The sequence below is a fragment of the Amia ocellicauda genome, chromosome 3 (genome assembly GCF_036373705.1).
Source record: "Amia ocellicauda isolate fAmiCal2 chromosome 3, fAmiCal2.hap1, whole genome shotgun sequence".
Taxonomy (NCBI): Eukaryota; Metazoa; Chordata; class Actinopteri; order Amiiformes; family Amiidae; genus Amia; species Amia ocellicauda.
The window spans coordinates 27,417,705-27,439,171 of record NC_089852.1 but is presented as its reverse complement, the minus strand read 5'-3'; the positions used below and the strand labels follow the sequence as shown (position 1 = coordinate 27,439,171).

The 21,467-nt window shown below is 45.0% G+C and overlaps 1 protein-coding gene across 1 annotated transcript in view; it reads left to right on the top strand.

Annotated features, from left to right (window-relative positions):
* Positions 1-18,895, top strand: part of hdac5 (histone deacetylase 5) — a 58,127-nt gene extending 39,232 nt beyond the window's left edge. The window contains 16 exon segments of the mRNA XM_066698761.1: positions 143-216; positions 218-440; positions 6,420-6,585; positions 6,876-7,009; positions 7,261-7,381; positions 7,889-7,938; positions 8,535-8,642; positions 8,905-8,960; positions 9,178-9,265; positions 9,631-9,750; positions 11,056-11,153; positions 11,625-11,743; positions 12,529-12,662; positions 12,948-13,032; positions 13,540-13,693; positions 14,075-18,895. Coding sequence (XP_066554858.1) covers positions 143-216; positions 218-440; positions 6,420-6,585; positions 6,876-7,009; positions 7,261-7,381; positions 7,889-7,938; positions 8,535-8,642; positions 8,905-8,960; positions 9,178-9,265; positions 9,631-9,750; positions 11,056-11,153; positions 11,625-11,743; positions 12,529-12,662; positions 12,948-13,032; positions 13,540-13,693; positions 14,075-14,114 — 1,770 coding nt within the window. The 3' untranslated portion in view covers positions 14,115-18,895.
* Positions 18,896-21,467: the final 2,572 nt, after the last annotated feature.

Below are 21,467 nucleotides of genomic sequence, written 5' to 3'. Positions count from 1 at the left end.
GAGAATGTCAGATGAGAGAGAAATGAGAAAGAAGAGGGACAAACGAGAGAGAGAGATGAGAGATGGAGAGAGAGAGAGAGGGAGAGTTGTTACTCCCTGTTTTCACTGCCCCAGTCCTCACTAACACTCTGATCTCTGTCAGATGCTATCCAAGGGCGGGGAGCTCCCCAGGCAACCGCCCACCCACCCCGAGGAGACGGAGGAGGAACTGACCGAGACAGGAGATGCAGGAGGACCGAGGGTGTGTGGCTGAGTTAGGGGAGGGACTGGCATTGGATGAAGGGGAAGGGTCTGGGGATCTGATCACACCCCCTCCGGAACTGCAGCAGCCAATCATGCTGAAGGACGAGAACACGGAGAGCGAGGTGGAGGAGGAGGACGACGACGAAGAGCCAATCGAGCTGAAGGAATGCGATGAGCAGGGCATCCCTTACAGCCAGGTACTCAGACACTCGCACACCCTTTCTCTTGCTCTCTCACGCTCGCTCTCTCCCTCCTTTCGAGCTCTCGCTCTTTCTCTTTGCCTCCCTCCCATTCTCATTCTCTTTCTTCCTCACACTCTATCTCTTTTTACCTCTCCATCCCGTGCTCTGTCGCTCTCTCCAGGGAGGGCGGTGGTGTGCTGCACATCAGACAGTTAGTCCGGGTTGGGCCTGCAGGGAAACCTTTCGTGCTGTGCTGGTGCGGGAGCTGGGCAGAGGGTCACAGGCTGTGGCGTGACCCCTGCAGGGTGAGGGGGGGGGGGGGGTGGGAACACTACTTGTTAATATGGCATTGCTCCATATGCAAAAGAAAGAAACAGAAGTTAGTCTTAATTCCTTCTGTAAATGGACTGCCGGGGGTGCACCATAGCCTGGCAGTGTGGTGTGTGCTGTGATGTGGTGAAACCAGGGACATCTGAGACTAAAGTTGGCATGGGTTTCCTCCGATCTTAAAAATAAGCCATTTCCCATTATGCAACACAGCCATCTCGCAGAGCAGCTGGTAGACAAGTCTGGGATTCAGTTCAAGAGCTACACGGGTCGCTTTTGGGAAGCTTTCATATATAATAATAAAATCAATGGCCTAAATATGATCTAGTCAAACAGAAGGATTTACACGTTGCCATGACAGACACAGGACAGTGCAGGTGAAAGGCAGTCATCTTGTGTTGCTAGTTTCAGACAGTCTTAGCATTGCTCATTTTGTTTTAACTGCCTTAATTGAAGTTAATCTTGTCTCTAGTTTGCCTTAATTTAAGTCAATTCAGTACAGCTGCTGAGTTGGTGTAAGTAAATAAGTTTTAGTTTAAAAAGTGTTTTAGTCTGGACTAGCAGGATTTCAGTTATTATGATTATTATTATTTATTTCTTAGCAGACGCCCTTATCCAGGGCTACTTACAAGATATAAAGTGCAACAATACAGTGCAGTTCAAGGCATAAAACATATTACAAGTTCCAATTTACATAATACTGTGCAATTCAAAGCATTATACATTTTCAAATTCAAATTTTACACAAGTGTATACAATATATGGGGTCTTAAGTGAGTTGTGCCAGGTGGATCCATTTGGAGTCAGTTAGGTGTGAATTGGGGACAGGTAGACAAAAGGGTACTTAAAGCTGCTGTTGCTGCTGTGCTGTTTTTCAGTGACAAAAAAAAAGTCAAGCAGTTGACCAGGGGACAGAAACCAAGAACCCCCCCAAAAAATAAAAAATACATTAAAAACTTGCAAATTTTATAAGCATGTGGCCACTACAGCGTCAGGTTTGCAGAATGATTGCCTTCCTGGATGAACTCATCCAAGAAGATTTAATTTGTGAACATTGTCAGCATTTGAATTCCTAGAGATCTGTGATCTTGAGGCTCAGCTTGTTGATCTGCGCTGTACTAGTGATATAAAATAATTGGTCAATCAGCCCATGAGAGAGATGGTGTGCACGCCAAAACCTAGGAGAGTTGAGACCTTAGAGCAGGACAGTGTAGAGAACTGCTGGGTTACAGAAAAGGGCGCGCACAACCCTTAGAGACACCCCAAGAGCTAGAATTGCCCAACAGGTTCCAACTGCTGGACACCGAGTTGGACAGTGACAGCTCAGAGGGTGATGGGAGGGCAGTTGAGCACCAGAGCACCATGGTGTCCACTCCCCCCCAGAACCTCGATTCTTAGAGGCGTAGATCACACAGTGTGTTCTAGTGATAAGGAGAACCGCATGGTATCTTGCCTGCCTAGTGCTCAGGTTGCAGATCTCCCTAAACTAGTAGACGGGCTACTGGGAAAAGCCGGGGGGAATCCACTGGTCATGGTCCACATTGGAACCAACGACATAGGAAAAGGTAGGTCAGAGGTTCTGCAAGACAAATTTAAAGAGTTAGGAAAAAAACTAAAGAGCAGAACCACCACTGTAATTTTGTCTGAAATACTTTTGGTACCACATGCATGTCCAGGGAGACAGTTTGAGATTAGAAAGTTTAACACGTGGTTGAAATCTTAGTGCAGGGCAGAGGGTTTTAGGTTTATGGAGCATTGGTCTTTCTTCTGGGATAGATGGGACCTGTACAAACCAGACGGTCTACATCTAAACAGAAGGGGGGCTAATGCATTGGGAGAGCGTATGTGCAGAGTAATTGAGAATCTTTTAAACTAGGGACCAGGGGGACAAGGACCTCTGACAATGGGAGATGGTCCAGTAAGGAAAGAAAACAAAAGGAAACTGCTAGTAGGAAAGTCCTGAAATGTTTTTACCTCAATACCAGGAGTATAAGGAACAAGATGTTAGACCTAGAAGCCACAGTGCTGGCATGTGACTATGATGTTATAGGAGTGACAGAAACATGGCTTACAGATAATGATGGGGATGAATATAAGTTGGAAGGATACACACAGTTTAGGAGGGACAGGCAAAATCGAAGAGGAGGTGGGGTAGCATTATGTGTCAGAAATGTCATTGAGGCAGAATTATTCAAATTAGATCCCAGTAATGAAACAGAATCTTTGTGGGTTAAAATTTTGAATAAAAGATCCAGAGGATTAGTGGTAGCAGTGTGTTACAGACCACCCAACTCAGATATTCAGAAAGATGTTGCACTGTACAGTGTAATCAGGATTGCATGTAGCAAGGATGTGGCTGTTATAATGGGGGATGTCAATTTCCCTAACATAGACTGGGAAAGCCCAGCTGGGACTACAGAAGCAGAAATAGAAATGGTTGAGATGGTAAATGACTGCTTTCACTCAATTTGTCAGGGAACCAACCATTGACTTTTTGATATTGATATTTTCAAATTACCAAGATGGAGTCAGAGGGACAGTAGTTAGAGAACCAATGGTAAACTGTGATCACAATATGGTTAGCTTTGAGGCATTCTTTAAAAAAGCAAGGACCAAGTCTAAAACAATGGTCTACAATTTTAGAAAAGCAAACTTTGAAGGTATGAGGCTGCACTGGAGCACACTGGATACAGATTCAATTGAAAATGGATGGTTATATTTTAAGAATATTCTATTTGAGGCTCAGGAGAAATTTGTACCAAAAATGACGACCAAAAAACATTGGCCAAAATGGTTTGATAGAAGTATGCAAAATAATATAATGAGAGAGAAAATGTTGTATAGCGCATACAAAAGGGATAGAGACTAAACAAAATACATAGAATATGTTGAACTGCAAAGAGGTCAGGAAAGCAAAGAGGGAAATAGAAAGAAACATAGCTCTTGGAGCTAAAACTAATGCAAAGAGCTTTTTTCAAAACTACAACAGCAAGAGGTCAATAAAGGAGGAAGTGAAACAGATAAAGGGCAAAAATTGAAGTTTCTTGGAAAACAACAAGATGTGAGTATGTGAGAATGAGTATTTCACAGAGGTTTTTACAAAAGGGAAAACGGATAACATGCCACAGGTTAACAATCAGTCCAGTCAAACCCTTAGAGAGATCAGGATAAATGAGGAGGAGGTACTAAAGGGACTAGCAGAATTAAAATCAAACAAATCACCTGGGCCAGATGGGATATTTCCAACAGTACTTAAATAAATGAGGGAAATTATTTATAGGCCGCTAACTCAAATATTCCAAATGACACTTAGAACAGGGGATGTGCCAACTGACTGGAAGACAGCAAATGTCATCCAATCCACAAGAAAGGGGACAAAACTGAGCCAGGAAATTACAGACCAATCAGTCTCACCTGCATCACCTGTAAAATGTTGGAGAAAATGATTAGACAGAAAATGGAGGAGCATCTTAATGAAAACCATATTCTTGGAGATAGTCAACATGGGTTTAGACGAGGCAGATCATGTCTAACTAATCTATTAGAGTTCTTTGAACATGCAACTGCAGCTGTAGCTCATGTGAAAGCATATGATGTGATATACTTAGATTTTCAAAAAGCTTTTGATAAGGTTCCACACCAAAGACTGATCCTCAAATTGGAAGCTGTAGGCCTTCAGGGTAATGTAAGTACATGGATTATGAACTGGTTGATGTCTAGGAAACAGAGGGTGTCGATTAGAGGAGTTGCTTCTAACTGGAGTGAGGTTGTTAGTGAAGTTCCACAGGGATCAGTACTAGGGCCTTTGCTTTTTCTAATCTATTAATCTATTAATGATCTGGACTCTGGGATAGTTAGCAAACTTGTCAAATTTGCAGATGATACTAAAATAGGTGGCTCAGCAGAGGACAGCAACCAGACTTATTCCAGGTCTGAAGGGAATGTCCTACTGAGAGACTGAGGGAACTGAACCTTTTCACCCTGGAACAGAGGAGACTACGTGGGGACTTGATCCAAGACTTCAAAATCATGAAGGGCATCGACCACATCAAACCAGAGGAGCTTTTCCAGATCAGCAGGGACACACGCACCCGGGGACACAAATGGACTTTGGAAATTGGACTTCAAGGCATTCAAGATGGACAGTTCTTCACACTTCTTCAAGAGACACTTCTTCAAACAGAGAGTTGTCACAATCTGGAACAAACTCCCCAGCGATGTGGTAGAAGCTGAAAATTTGGGAACATTTAAAAATAGTCTGCATAGGATCCTTGGATCACTTAGTTATTAATGGACACCAAACGAGCACGATGGGTTGAATGGCCTCCTCTCGTCTGTAAACTTTCTTATATTCTTATTTAGTCATAATGTATGATTTTGATTGTGTGCTTTATGTACTACAGTATGATCGTTATTCAGTCAGGTAGCAGGTGCCATTACTCAGGATAACTCAGATGATTTTGCAGCCACTCGCATGCACTGTTCACCATATGCTGAGCATTACGAAGAGAGCTTTGCTTCTGGTTCATCCGAGCTCTTGGTTTCTTTAGCATTCCTCTCAGCAGATTGATTGCACATAAGTGCCTCTGATTTGCATTTTTTTTCTTTCATTGTTTCTTTTGTTACTGTGGTGGTATTTTTACTTTTGTTACCTTTCCTTTTTTCTTTTTTACTGGGGTTGTGCTTGTTTGTGGCTGGAGCTGATCGCACCCCCTCTCCCAGCCCCCATCCTGCCCTGGTTGCATCTTTCAGCACATCAGCTGTGCGGCTCCCTGAATGGTTATTAAAGATCCTCTGCCTTGTCTCATTGGATGGGTCTTGAGGGTCTGAGCCTCCAGACGCCGCCCAGAATGTTCAGATAAATTGGTGGTGAAACCGAAAAAAATCTAAAAAGCAGGACTATTTGAGGATATAACCCCCCTCCCCTTCCCCCTGCAGAACGGAGTGAATGTAAATGCCAGCGAGACTGTGAATGGGCTCGACTGTGACTCATCACTGACTGGTGACTCATTCTCTGCCCACCTCTTCCCCCCTCCACCTCGCTCTGAGCTCAATCCTCAGCCCACCAGGGATCAAGGAGCTCAGAAGGCTGTTTTTATATATAAAAAAATATATTCCGCAATGACAGCTCCCTCAAAAATAGCACTCGATTTAAGCAAGGATGTAAACCCTCTCTCTCTCGCTCGCTCTCGCACACTTTTTTCTCTTTCATTATTTTCGCTTCTCTTTAATGCTGCCGTTCTTGCCTGCTGTGCACAATGAATACAGATTGCCCCAATCCACGTATACACATCTGAATTTGAAAAGGGAGAGATCAAGATTGGGTTATACAGTCCTTTTCTCCTTCTACTTCTTCTTTTCCTCCTCCTCCATAATTAAAGATATATTATATCTTCTTGAAGGGCTCAATGCAAGGGCTTCTACTGCTGCAGCCCCACATGTTTCCTTCTCTGTTTTATCAAATAGATTTCTCAGTGATTTCTTGGTTCCTCCTCACAGTGTGATACTGTGGGGTCACTCCTTTTTTTTTTATTTACTTTCCATCACTGTACACTTAATTGTCCAAAATCAGGTCTCATTACTGTCCTATAACCTGTGACCAGCAGTGCCCCGCCTCATCCCTAATCCCTCTCTCTCTCTTTCTTTCTTGCTCTCTCTCGGCTGCAGTTTTCGGACCAGCAGCACCTGCAGCAGCTCAATGTGTTCCAGGCGTCACTGTCGATCACAGGCATGCCCCACAGACCTCTGGGAAGGGCGCAGTCCTCCCCTGCCACCGCCAGCCTGAAGGGCCCCTCCTCAGCAGAGAAGCCCATCAAGCACCTTTTCACTACTGGTACGACACCTGAGGGTGGGACAAGGGGGTGGACAGCCCACAGACATTTTCCCGGGAACTGACCCAAGGGATACTTCAAACCTGTCTCGTCTGTTACACGCGGGCATGTACAAGGCCCATGTTTCTCTGCTGTTTTTTATTTCCAGTCCTGCAGGTTTTGTGGCCCTCTGCTAAATAATAAATGTGTGCACAGGAACTGCTGTGAAAACCAAATTAAAACAAATTAGGGATAGTCGTGAGCTCCGGGGGCAATTTGACTGAGTGCTGTGGTGTCTTCTCCCCTCCCACAGGTGTGGTCTATGACACCTTCATGTTGAAACACACGTGCACCTGCGGGAACACCCACATACACCCCGAGCACGCCGGGAGGATCCAGAGCGTGTGGTCCCGCCTACAGGAGACAGGGCTGCTGAGTCGCTGCGAGGTACGGTCCTCTCCCCCCCACTCACACACTGGGGAAGGCATTTCTTTTACATGTTTTAAAGTTTTTTTCCTCTACCTTCTTTTACATGTATGATCTGGTGCTATGCAGTTTTAATGCCCATGGGCAGCTAGTTCCACTGTTGTTGTTGTTGATTATTGAATTGATTATTTATTAATATTATCATCATTCTCATTATTGTGTGCACATTTGCCCATGTCTTGGTGTCTGACGGCATGTCGTGTCATGTGCAGAGAATCCGGGGCCGGAAAGCCACACTGGACGAGATCCAGACGGTCCACTCTGAGCACCACACGCTGCTCTATGGCACCAGTCCACTGAACCGCCAGAAACTGGACAGCAAGAAGCTCCTGGGTACAGAGCTTGATCTATTTTAGTAAATGATCCCTCTCCTCCTCTTCCTTCCCTGGTCCTCTTTAAAGACATGATGTGTTTCTGTGTGAAGTGCTCTTGAGAAAGACAGACAGACCCAGAGCACTCAGGGTTCAAAGCCAGGGTTGGGGGGGTGGGCTGAGGGGGAGGAGTTGGACTCGGGTTCCCTGGTTGCTTCGGACAGAGCAAGACAGATGCTTTTTTGTTGCATTTCCTCTCTTTACCGATCAGTATGGCCACGTGAAAGCCTGGTCTATTGTAGCAGAGTAGCACTGCAACAACCATCTCTCTCTCTCTCTCTCTGTCTCACTCTGTCATAATGGGGGCATTTTAGAGACACAGTCCTCTGCTCTGGTTCTTTTTTTAATGGTTGCGGGGGGGTGATGAATGCTCTCAGTCTCTCAGGGAGCCATCAAGGCATTGGAAACCTGCGATTTGTTTCAGCTGCCTGACCTTTTCTGTTTTCTCCTGTTTTTGGTTCATTTGCAGGGCCAATCAGCCAGAAGATGTACGCAGTGCTGCCCTGCGGAGGCATCGGGGTGAGTGACTCATAGGGCCTGATCTTGGGGAACGGGCTGGGCGCTAGAGGGTGCTCTGTACATATTGTCTAGATCTGTGCAGTATTATTATTATTATTAATAATACAAAATAATAGACTCTCATGCCATCTGGTTAATATTTGATAAGAGCAGAAAAAATATAATTCTGGATCTCTTGTTAAATCTGACCCATGAACCTGATGAGCAGCACAGGGCGTCTGACTGGCTAAGGAGATTTATTTTTGGAGGGGTGGCTGCTGTGTCCAGTTTGCATTAAAGCACCTTATGTATGTAGTTCCTTTAGTGTTGAATAGGGCAGTATTTCTATTCAGTATCCTGTGGACTTCAGTGTGTTTCGGGGTGCTTTGTGCATTAACCTCTGAGTCAATTCCAGGTTTTCCAGTCCAATTCCATTTGTGATTCCTTTTTCAATTCCAAGACCTGGAATTGGAATGTGGAATGGGTCTGAAAAAAGGAATTGGAATGGAGAAGGTGGAAAGGCCCCCGGCCCTGGCCTGAGGAGAAACCTCCCTCAGGTTGTTTTAATGCCTTGGGTCACGCGTTTTAAGGGGGGCTGTGTGGTGGTCTCTCCGCAGGTGGACAGCGACACGGTGTGGAATGAGATGCACTCCTCCAGTGCGGTCAGGATGGCGGTGGGCTGCGTCATCGAGCTGGCCTTCAAGGTGGCCTCGGGGGAGCTCAAGGTAAGCGGAGCCTGCCGAGTGAGAACCATGCGGGAGTGGTCTGAGAAACGCCATAAACACACACCGCTCTCCCGCTTCCACTACCCGTCTGTGGGTGGTTATTGTTGTTTCGCCCTCACCCATCGCATCATAGGGTGTTTGCGCACTGTTCTCACTCACTGTTGGGGTACTGCGTTTCTCCACCCGCCCCATATCATGACTTGATCTTTTAGGATGTCTAGAGATGGTTTTGAGAACTTTCCTCTCCTGTTGGTCTCCACAGAACGGCTTTGCAGTTGTGCGCCCCCCTGGACATCACGCAGAGGAGTCAACGGCCATGTATGTACACACCTGAGGGGGGCCGTGGGATTTGGGTTGTGGTGGGGCTGTTAGGCAGGTGTGGCCTTTCCTGATGTTTGTCAGAAAACATAATAAGACCAGTATAGCGTTTAATTGCATTGTACATCTTTCACTGCTTTGTTATCAGATTGATATTTTTGTCTATTTTCTTGCAAAAATACTAAGTAACCATGAGTGTGTCTGTGTGTGTCTGCAGGGGCTTCTGCTTCTTCAATTCCGTGGCCATTGCTGCCAAGCTCCTGCAGCAGAAGCTGAACGTGGGGAAAATCCTGATTGTTGACTGGGTGAGTGGCGGAGTTGGGGGGAGAGTCAACAAGCGAGAAATGCCTGGACTGTGGTGGGAAGTGGGGCCAGGGGGACTGGGTCAGTGAGTGCAGGCAGACAGGGCTGAGATAGGGACCAGTCAGTGCTGGTGAGGGGTGGCAGTGCTTCTCAATGTCTCTTTCATAAATGGCGGATCTTGTGTGGCAGTGCTTGGTGGCCCCATCTCAATGCACTTCCATACACGCACCATGCCATCTGGCCAGCATGGGCAGAGTGGGATAGAGAGGCTGGAAGTATTTGGATGGTGAAGATGATGTTTCTTTGCGTGTCTTCTCCCTGTGTGTTTCCCTGCTGGGGTCCCTGACGGTGTGCTGATCTGCTCCAGGATATCCACCACGGCAACGGCAGCCAGCAGGCCTTCTACAGCGACCCCAACGTGCTGTACATCTCCCTGCATCGCTACGATGACGGCAACTTCTTCCCAGGCAGTGGAGCCCCAGAGGAGGTGAGGGCTCACAGTGCTTCTGCCCAACACATGCCCTGTCACGGTGCTTATGCAAACACAGACATACACGTGTACTGTCACTGTGCACGCTCACTCCCACGCTCACGCACACTCACACAAACACACTCACTCTCAGGGTTTTGCTTTGGTGAAAGTGGGGAGGAGAACCTTAACCTTTTCACACTGAAAAAAAGGAAGAGCTCGTAATCAGTCTCGGTGTCCGTATGGCGCAAAGAACAATGATATTGGATCAAATGCAAGATAGAGCTGCTTGTGTTGTTATTGATTTATTTATTTGGTTTGTTTTATGCTCATTTTTTCCCCTCTGCATTAATGCAGTGTGATCTGTGACTGCGGATCACTGTATACAATGGTGATAATAGTGATGACATCACATGGCCCCCTCGGCGTGGGTGTTGTGCGTCACTTTGGTAAAGGCAGTCTGCGCAGAGGAGCGCGGTGGAGAATGCATTTTCTGAAGTTGAAAATCTCGAGCGGAAAAGCAATGACTCAAGCATGCGTTTGTTGTTAGTCATAACTGTTATTTATCTGTATGCGTGCATCTATATATATATATATTTTTTTTTTTTAACTTTTCATTAAGAGTTGTCATGGGGAACATCGCTGTATGGGCCCTCTGCTCTCCGCCCCCTCGAAGAGCGGTGATTCACCCTGACACAGCCAGATGAAATCTTGGGCATGAATTAAACCATACATATGTGCTCAAATGTACATACGTGTACTTTAGCTTTACTCCTGAATGAAGCACCTCCTTTTGTTTTTGGCTGCATTCATAAAATAATGCGTACAGTGCCATCTTTATACTACTGTGCATGCTAATAGCTAAATTCCCACTTTGGCAGCCCAGTTGGTTGGGATTAAGTTGGAAGTCAAAGAAATAGCCTGTTCCACATAGGTGTACAGTGGGAAGGGCGGACTTGTCCCCTCCACTTTTGAGAGTGTGTGAATTTGTATAATCTCAATCATAGGTTTAAGTTTTTCAAAATGTGGTAAATCGCCATCCCCCCCCCTACTCAACAGCTTGGCAGCACTCCCCCCACACTGTCGAACTCACAGTTAACATACCCCACATACTGAAACTAAAGTTATGTCACAGTTTAGCTCTCACTGCAGATGCACACAAAATGTCTGCCGTTTTGATTCAGCTGCACAGGATGCATTATGTAAAGTTGAACCACATATAATATGCTTTATATCTCGGAAGTCTGTGTATAAGAATTAAAAGTTATGCCATTCATTCATGTCATCAGGTGACAACAATTAACGCTGCTGTGTGTTTTGCAGGTGGGGGCAGGGCCAGCTGTGGGGTACAATGTGAATATCGCGTGGACAGGCGGAGTGGATCCACCAATGGGAGACGTGGAGTACCTGACAGCATTCAGGTAACAGAAACAGAGCGGCAGAGTCAGGCAGAGACCGCCTCTCTCCTCGTCCAAAACCAACAAACTGACAGGCACCACGAACTGATCGGTGTGACCCAGCACAGAGCAGGTCAAGGTTTTGCGTCATTTCTGCCTAATTTCAGTTCATGCTCTGTTATTCTAGGGAGTGGGAGGGGATTGTGGGAAGGGAGGTGTGCTGACCGTGAGTGCATGGGCGCCATCTTTCTGTCACAGCTGTTTGGAGCAACCCAGCTGTTTCATTAATTGATTACACAATTGAGTCAATCATCAGTTCACTAGCAAGCTGTTTTTTCCTGACACCCTGTGCTGGCATGCATGTAGACGGCAGCTGCTGGATCTCCACACCCGCGTTCTGAAGGCCCAAGGTGGCCAAGGAACAGGCACTGAGGTGGGCTGTCCTAAGCAGCGAGAACGGTGGCTTACTGACTGACTCTGTGTGTCTGTCTGCAGGACCGTGGTGATGCCCATCGCCAACGAGTTTTCCCCGGACGTGGTTCTGGTGTCAGCTGGGTTTGATGCAGTGGAAGGGCACCAGTCACCCCTGGGCGGTTACTCTGTCACGGCCAAGTGTGAGTTGCCCCTGTCATGGCCCTTACAGATAACTTGACTTTCGGAAATGGCCCATTGCTTCCCATTGCTCTATGCATAGCTGTATCTGTGTGTAATAGTAGTAGCCAATTGACTCTCAGTGTTTAATATTCCTTTATTCTGGATGCAACCTCCCTGCTGTCTGAGCCACGAAATCTGTCAAACTGCAGCATTCACTGTTATTCTCAGAAGCATACTGCCCTCTGGTGGAGTGTAGCTGCACTGCCTTTGCATTCCCAGTATTGTGTTGTGCATAGACCACCAAAGGCTCTCAACACCACGTCCTAGTGACTGCGGACGTTTGAACATGCCTACACATCTCCAGTTCTCCTAAACATTATTAATAGGTCAAGATGTCAGACACTTTTGTTAGTTTTGTCTACATTCAATTTAAAGGTGGGGTATCTTTTTTTTTTTTTTTTTTTTTTTTTTAACATTTTAAAAATATGTCCTGAAAGTTGTATTCACATCCGTTGCTTATAAGATGGAAAAAAGCTAATTTGTTGTAAGACCATGTAAAAAAAGAAAAAAGAAAACCTTTGATTCCTCTACCCGGAAGAGCGTAAGACATCACACCAGGTATTTCACTGATTTAAACCACGTTAGCACTAATGCAGTGAGCTTGTCCTGGTGTGATGTCACGCATAAATTAGCCACAGCTTCCAGTGAGCTGGACTTCTCACAGAGGTGTCACTTAAGACTTGTTTTTTATACACTATACTCGTTTATATGGCTTCCCTGATTGACTGTGCCCCCCCCCCCACAGGTTTCGGTCACCTGACCAAACAGCTGATGAAGCTGGCTGGCGGCCGCGTGGTCCTGGCGCTGGAGGGGGGTCACGACCTCACAGCCATCTGCGACGCCTCCGAGTCCTGCGTGTCGGCCCTGCTGGGTGACGAGGTACGTCGTCGGAGCTCTCAAATTCATGCCTGACATAGTGTCTATTCATGTTTACCAGCGAGGATTTCCCTCCCTGTCAGGACGTGAAGGGAGGGAGTGTCAGGAGGCACAACATCATTGGATTAGGGTTAGGTCTGATCCTCACCTTGACTGTCTCGGCAATGTTGTTCTCTGAATAACAGCCACACCAAACTATCTGGTCATGCGTGTACACAGAGCTGAGGCGGGGGGATTGAACTGCGGAGGGTCTCTCTCTCCCACTAAGGCCAGCTGTTCTCTCCTCAGCTGGACCCTCTCCCCCAGGCCGTGCTGCAGCAGAAGCCTTGCCCGAAAGCCGCTGCTTCGCTGGAGAAAGTAATTGAGATCCAAAGTAAGTTCTCGCCGCAGCCCAGCCTGAGCCCCGTTCTTCCCAGTGCGGGGGTCTTCTCCCCAGTGTGCCTGCCCTGCTGATTATTAGCTCACCACAGGAAAGGAGAGGAGACAGCCGGATGGGCCAGTGCCCATCGGAGGGTTATCGCCCACACTCGCGGTCTGTCAGATCACCGAGCGCAGGCTGGGCAGAGGGCGTGGTGGGTGGGTAGTGGCTGGCAGGGTGTGAGCTCACAGGTGAGGTCTAACACAAGGGTTGGGCTTCCTGTCTCCAGTTAAGACTCACGTATAAGCTTTCAGTTTAGGCTTGGCAAGTTGAAGCTTCACTCGGACGACCCTTTACCAAGAACCTTTTTTGATCTGATTTGATCTCCAAGCTGTTATTTGAGTGGAAACCTGAAGCTAAATTAGCCCACAATGGCCTCTAGAGAAACCTGTCGCTGGGTAGACAAGGCAGAGCTGTGTTTACTGGGAGAGAAACTCTGACTGTTGACCTGCTATGTTGCAGGTAAGCACTGGAGCTCGGTGCAGAGGTTCGCCCCCACCGTGGCCCTGTCCCTGCTGGAGGCGCAGCGCCGGGAGACCGAGGAGGCCGAGACGGTCAGCGCCATGGCCTCTCTCTCTGTGGACACCGAGCAGGCCGCCGGCCACCAGCCCAGCAGGTACGGCCGCAGCTCGTTATTGCATGACTGATGATCGGCCACACTCGTCTCTTCCCAGTTGCTGGTCTGTAAACCCCCCACCCTTCTGGCGCAGAATTGTGACATGTTGTGAAATATCTTACCTGCCTGTGCACCAGCCCACAAAAGCACCCTGGGTCAATGGAGAAGGGGGTGGAAGTGAGAAGAGGAAGCTAATTGTTTAGGCATGATTAGGAAACCTGGATTGAGACCTGACTTTGTTTGGCATGGTACAAACCTATTTACCCCAATATATAAACATACTAATATGATATAAACATGAGCCTTATTTTATATTATTGTCTATATTATGATTTATATGGAGTTTTATTAAGGTGATTTTGATTCTCATTGCCTCCGCAGGCCAGTGGAGGAGCCAATGGAAGATGAGCCGATGTTGTAGAGAGAGACATTGTGATTGTGAACCTACGTTTCTACATCTCGTGCGCCCCCCTCACCCCCACTGCCCCCCCGCCCCATTTCTCTATGCGTGATGGACACGTGCTGTACTGTACGCCCACCTGAGAGAGGTCACAGCGGCCGATGTGGCAAGAAGGTGGGGGGGTGGTGGGGGGAGGGAGACCGACACACAGTCAGACAAGACGAGACGAGACAGGTGGGCAGGCAAGCAGGAGCGGATGAGTGGGAGGACAGATGGGAGCGCGGACGGGAAGGAAGTGAGACATTCATGGCCGCCTGGCCCCCGAGAGAGACAAACTGGGAAGGAGTCAGAGGTGGTGGTGGCAGTGGAGATGATGGCGTTTTGTATTTTCAACAAAAAAGGAGAGATTTTATTGAAGAAGGAGAGGAAGGAGAGCTGAAACTATTTTTTTATACGTTTGAAATTTAAACAAAAAGAGAAAAAAACAGCAAACAAGCAAATGTGACACAAACAAACTCAATACAGGTGTTTGGTCTTCATGGGAGAACTGCATTTTAAGAATTCAGTGAAATCGATGGATATCTTTGTTTCCTTCTCTCTTTCTTGTGAGTGCTTGTGCGTAACTCTTTCTCTGTGTTTGTGTTTTTCCGTTCAGTCTGGCGATCTGTATCGAGGCACACCGCTCTTTTATTCTTTTTTTTTTTTTCTTTTTTTTGTCAATGTGATTCTTTTTTTTCATGTCGGTGTTCCACGGACCGGGAGGAAGAAGTGAATCAGACGCACGGAACCCTCCTAAAAAAGAAGAAAAAAAAAATGCAGTTTTGAAAACTGAACTTCTGCAGTCAGAGACTGAAACCTGACACTTCATCCGAACCCAATTTTAAGGGTTTGCTCCTTGGAAGCTCCTCCCTCCTATCCCATTGGTGTCAGGAAGGGATTTTTTTCCAGGAGGGATTTTATTTTTTGTCCTTGCGGATTTGTCATCCCATTAGGATATTGACACTCATTCCCACTCTTAGGCACTTAACACGCATCGGAAAGCAAAGTATACCTTCCAACGCTGGAGAGATGAAGTACAGGTGAAAAAAAGAGGATTTTGATGGTTTTTGTTCTGTTTTTGTTGTTGTTTCGTTTTCATTTAGGAGAATTCTTGTATGAAGGAGGGAGGTTGGGAGAGATAGGCAGAAGGAGGGATGGTGGGACAGAAAGGGGTGATTATTGGTGAGACCAGGGAAGTGTTTGGAGAGATGAAAGTGGAATCTGGTGCCTTTTCTTTGGAGGAAAAAACTAAAAAGAAATCCACACAGTCGTTACTCTCATATTTATTAAAGAAATGCCTTAATTTCCTTACAATACGCCATTTTGCTGGGTGCATTCTCATCAAGAGAAAAAAAGCCTAGGAGCTTTTTTTTGTTCTTCCTTCTTTTGCCAGGAGCATTTTTTTAACAGTCTTCTCTCTCTCTCTCTCTCTCTCTCTCTTTCTGTCTCTTTTTCTTCTTTTCTCTCTCTCGGTCTGCTTTAGCGGAATGCTGGGAGTGAGTGAGGCAAAAGGTCAAAGGTCGTCTGGGGGACTTGCAAGGCCCCAGTTTCACCCCCTGTCTTCTTCCTGTTTATTTATTTGTGTGTTGCGCCTGAATGGCAGGTTGTGTAATTGTGACACGATTTGTGATATAATGACCAATTCTTTACATGTCTCCTCTCTCTTTTGTAAATAGTATGTTCTGTCAACCTTCCTTACTGGTTACCTGAGACAACATTTCTTTTTTCCTTTTTTTCATTTTGGTGTGTGTTGGGGGGCGGGTTGGAAGGGGGGGGAGGATGACACAATGTCAAAATTTGCTGACATAATAGACCGTTTAAATCCAGACGTTATCTGATTTAAATATAAAATATTATTTCATATACAGGGTGTATACTTTGCTTTATTTTATATTATTTTATTTTTTATGAAGTCAATGGCTTTGTCAGTTTGTATGTGTGTGAGGATGGGAGCACTTTTATTCAGGGATATGACACCTGGTTTTTAGATCAATTGCTACAAAACAAATATATATATACACACACAATACAATTTCATCCAGTCACTACTAGAAACCTGATGTTGAAGCAGGTTGAAGAAAAATCTAACATGACCATTTTATGAACCTTAAAATATGCTAGGCCACCTTTCATTCTGCAGTCATAGAACACTAGGCTAGCATTTTTATTATTATTATTATTATTATTATTATTATTATTATTATTATTATTACTTTCCTATTTTACCTAATGTCGCTAAACAAAAAGTCAGCCCTAAACGCTACACGACTTCAAGTCAGGTGCACCTCTAAACTGAGTCCCCCCTGCAGCACTAACTCTGAATGTTTGCTTCCTCTCTCTTTTGGCCTCTTTGGTTTGCACTTTTTTCAGGAAGGTTCTTGCAGCATGACAGACCATGACCTTGATTCTTTTTGTATTGTGTTACATTATTCTGTTATATTACCATTGCAAAATGGTTGCTTTTTCAGATAATTTGAACGTAGCCCGAGCAACAGGAATTAGGACTGCCTTTAATTTACGGCTACCGTCCATGTTGATTGTCCTCCACCTCGATACATCTCCCTGCACCAATGCACACTGATCGTCCCCCCAACAGCAGAACACAAAAAGTATAGAGAGTCATACACGTGCGCTTGTCCCTGCCTGAAATGGCTACAGCTCGCATACTTGACACACGCGGTAATTTCCCATCTCGTGTTTTTGCTTTTGAGGTGTGTGGTTTTCCAGTGTACCAGTATTCCTACTGGCTGCTGTGCCTAGGTGCAGAAGTCACCTTTAGGCTGAAACAAACAAATTTATGAGTGAAAATGGCTGTTTTGTTTTGTCTGTGCGCTCCCAGGGTTCCTCACTGCAGTGCGCCGTGCACAATATTTCTACACAAAGATGCCAAATGCATGACCAGACAAAACGACTGCACACTTCTGTGGCAGACTCAAGCGGACTGATTGACAGACCAACCGACTGACTGGTTTCTGGAATTCTAATTTGGGAAGACCAGGATCTTTCCGATTCCCTCTCCCCTCTCTCTCTCACTCTCACTCTCTCTGAGAACTCTATACCTACAAAAGATTCGAACCCAGAGCATGTAACACTGGAATACTTGTTTTAGCAGTTCAGTATAGACTTGAGTATGTTGCACAAAGTCTGTGTTTCTTTCTAAGAGGTGATCCCCTTGAAGAGAATTCAATCTGTAGCTTTTGGGAATGCAGGCATTCTCTCTCTGACTCTCTCCCTCTCTCTCTATTCTCTTGGACTGCAGCTCTTGAGAATCATGAAAATTCCCTTATTGTTCAAGAAAGAGGAAGCCAGGGACTCGGGAGCAGAGAGTGGGGGGCTGGAATCCCCACACTAACACTTGGTTTCGAGTGGATCACTGAATTGAAAGAATAATGGGCTAAATAAACATTACACTGAATAACGGATAAAGTAATTATGGAATTATGGGTTTCTGGTTTGTGGCATGAAGTGTCACAGAACACAGGACTGCTGCCTGGCTTATTCACAAAGAACACTAGTGGCTTATTCATGTGTGATTCTGAAGTGACTGACTCTTAACGTGACCTGCATACAGAAATACTAAAACACTTACTGTTGGGTCTAAATCACAACAGCTGCAACACTAATAATAATAATAATAATAATAATAATAATAATAACAACCATCATCATAACCATAAAGTGGTTAGAGCAATGGTTTTTATCTGCTCTGGGTATGGAGCTGTCGGATGACATGAAATATACGTTGATTGAATAAGGGGCCCAGCGGTTAGGCGATACTGGGGGGAGTGTGTGTACATAACCTCAGTGATTCACCATTGAAAAAAGCTTTACTGTAGTGCCCACACTATTTTGCTATTCTTCAGTAAATATGTATATTTATTGATATTTCGTTTGTGTATACTGGTATTTGTGATCTATGATTGTTAAGGTTTAAAAAAAAAAAAAAAATGTATATTTTTGAATTTGGGATGAGGTCTGTCCAGCACACTGTGCCCCTCCACTAGTCCTATTTCAATCTCCATACACTGTGGTTGGATTTTGAACATGTGGCTGTCTTCTACCATATATTTTGAATATATATATACATATATATATTTATATATTTTCTTGGTTATATTAAATGCAGAAGTTCGGAATAATCAAAGCACATTCCTCGATGTTTGTGTTTCTTTTGAATGCTTTCCTGTTCAGATATAGACATCATGTATACTGTATGTATGTATATATATATATATATATATATATATACACACACACACGTGCAATGCACAGTATTTTAGCAATCTATAACTGTGAATATTATAAATGAAAATCACTGTTTAATGCGCCCCCACCCTCCCCCTCTGCATTGTTTTCATGATTGCATTGTGCACAGTGCCACCTTTTGGTAAAACAGTGCAATTGCAGTAAGGATCTTAAAGGGAATGTTGAGTCTGAATATTGTACTTTATTTCAGGATGTATGTGTATGTTTTGGTAAACGAGTCATTTTAAATTGTTTATATATATATATATATATATATATAATATAAACAGTGTGTGTATCTATATATACATATATGTATGTATGTGTATATATATGTGTATACATGTATGTATGTGTATATATGTGTATACATGTATGTATACATGTGTATATATATATGTGTGTGTGTGTGTGTGTGTATATATATACACATATATATACTGTTTCTTTTTGACATGTAGTTTCATCCTTCTGAAACACAATAAAATGACGTACTGATACAATACTAAGAAACCTGACATCACGCTCTTCCACATTCTGTTATCTTTATTGCCATATATGGAGGCGCGTGCCATTGTCGGGAGCGTGTGCCGTGGACGCGGTGTTCATCAGCAGGACACCCAGGCAGAGCGCTGCAGTGCTGCACTGTCACAGGAATGTATAAGCGATGTGGGTCAGACATGCGGGCTTTCAAGGACAGGGAGAGATGCCTTAACACATTCTGCAAAGGATACTGTTGCAGACTCTAATCACAACAGGGACTTTAGTTTCTCATGTGATCACAGCAATATAGTTGTACTGTTTATTGATTTGATAGTATCAGTGTATTATATTTTTTTTCCACATCATCTCCTTTATTTGTTTTTGTTTTCTTTTACTTCGGTCTGTTTGTTCAAGCCAGAAGGTAGAGGTTATGTAAGAACAGGAGGAGGAGGTTGACTTGTATCCTGAGGAAGTGCTGTGTTTCTCCCTTCTCAACGCCAGTCGAGAACGCACACCCCACCCAGCAACACAGTCTAAAATTGCTTCGGAGATTCCACAGCAAATGTATTTAAGATGCCTGCATGCAATGAAGCTATTACAGATCTGATAGGTATATTAGTATATATTTTATATGGAGGAATTCAGAGGAACACAGCACAAGTTCTGACTTGAGAATCAACAACTACCAGCAACAACAACAAAGAGAGAGCACTTTACCCAAAGAGTTGCAGGGGTCTGAAAAAGCTGCCTGCAGTGTAGAGTTAGCCAACTCTCTGGGTTCCTGCAGGAAAAGGCTGGATGAAAATCTGGGATGGATTAGCAACTACAGACCAAAAGAGAATGGTAGGCCGAATGGGGCCTCTGGTCTTTTCTAATATCTATCCGCTCTTTAATCAAATGCAACAGAAAACCGTTTATACTACCTGTATGAACTGTATATTCAATCTGTGGCTACCCTACAAAGGGCGCTATACTAAATCAAAATTGAATTGTAAAAAAACTAATAACAAGTAGGAACCTTCCAACAGCAGTTTTTGTCTTTGAGCTGTTGGACTGACTGCTCTGTTTTGTGTGGTTCCAGGTCATGCTGGTTTATTTACTTAACTCTGATTTCTCCTTGAAATACATTGATTGATTGATTGATTGGATGGATGGATTGAGAAGTGAAATAAGCATTGCTCAATCACCCCCCCTTCTCTGCGGTCATGTGGCCTGATCTGGGATCTTTTCTTTCCTGATTTTCCCTCTTCTCTCTGATGGTTTGGTAGTTGTATATTCAGCTCTCTTAGCAGGCTCCTCTTGAGAGCAGAAAATGGGGTTTTACTTTGTCTGTTTTTTTTTTTTGCTTGGTTTTTATTTTATATTTAGTGGGGAGGAGAGCGGCTTTCCTGCAATGCTCAGTGATCAGCTTCACCCGCTTCTTGGTCTGGGGGTGGAGGATAAAAAAATAATTTCCTTTTAGAAAACTGCCAACAACAGTGATATACTCTGACCAGCCTCTGCTTTAAAGTTAATTTCTGAACTGCATTGTGCTGCATATGTAGTGCAGTCCAAATCGCACCCAGCCCAGGCCCAGTACTGTGGGGGTGAAGACTACAATCTGAAAGTGTGAGAGACTGGGAGGAAGAGGGAGGGAAAGAGGGAGTAAGGGCTACACACAGTGGACAGGAAGTGTGTTCTGTGGTGCGCACTGATTCCCAGGGTGCTCTGCGTCAGGCACACACTGTTCCCCCAGTGTGCAGAACTGCCCTGCGTGTGCATGTGCGTGTGTGCACGCATGCACAAATCTTAACTGTATATAATATATAGTGTCTATATACTGTACACACACAGAGATCTATTTATATAAATATAGCACACAGTCTGTTCACCTGCTTCACACAAGGGCCCAGCACTACAAAGACCCTGCCTACAACCACCACCACCCCCTCCCCCCATCTCAAACTACCTGCCTGCCCCTCTCGGTCATTTTCCGTTCCGATGTGCCTGGGGCTAGCAATACAACAACCCCCCCCATGTCTGAGCAGCACAAGCATGCCTGTTTTTCATGTGTGTCTTTGCTCCTGGATGAAAACATGGCAGGATATGTTTCTGTTTCTGTTGGGAGAAAGACAGAAATGCCCCCCCCCCCTTCATTTAAACATGTATGGATATGTACGTGTGTGTGCGTGTATAACAATCATGTACAGTTTGTCACTCTCTTGCCTATTCCCGCGACTATATATACTCGGCAGGGTGTCAGCCATATTGTTTTGGACACTCAGGTGGGGGAGGTGTAGAGGTGTGTACAGGAGGGGTCTTTCAGGGGTACAGAAAGTGTCTGTGAGAATCGGACGTTTTATTTTTTAGGGGGGGATATTTGTTATTTTTGTCATTTGGAGGAAGAGTTCTGTTCTGGGGGATGGTGGTTGAGTAGGGGGCTGTGCTGCCACAGCATCTCAGGGGGCAGGTGTGTAGATGAGCACGGCTTTTTTCTTGTAGAGGCCACCGATCTGTAGCCATGGCTGTGAAGAGTCACTGGTGCACGCTCACCGCAGCATCACACTTCTGTACAGTTCTGTAGGCATCCATAAAGGTCTTAGATCGCTTTCAGTGCAGTTCATTTTT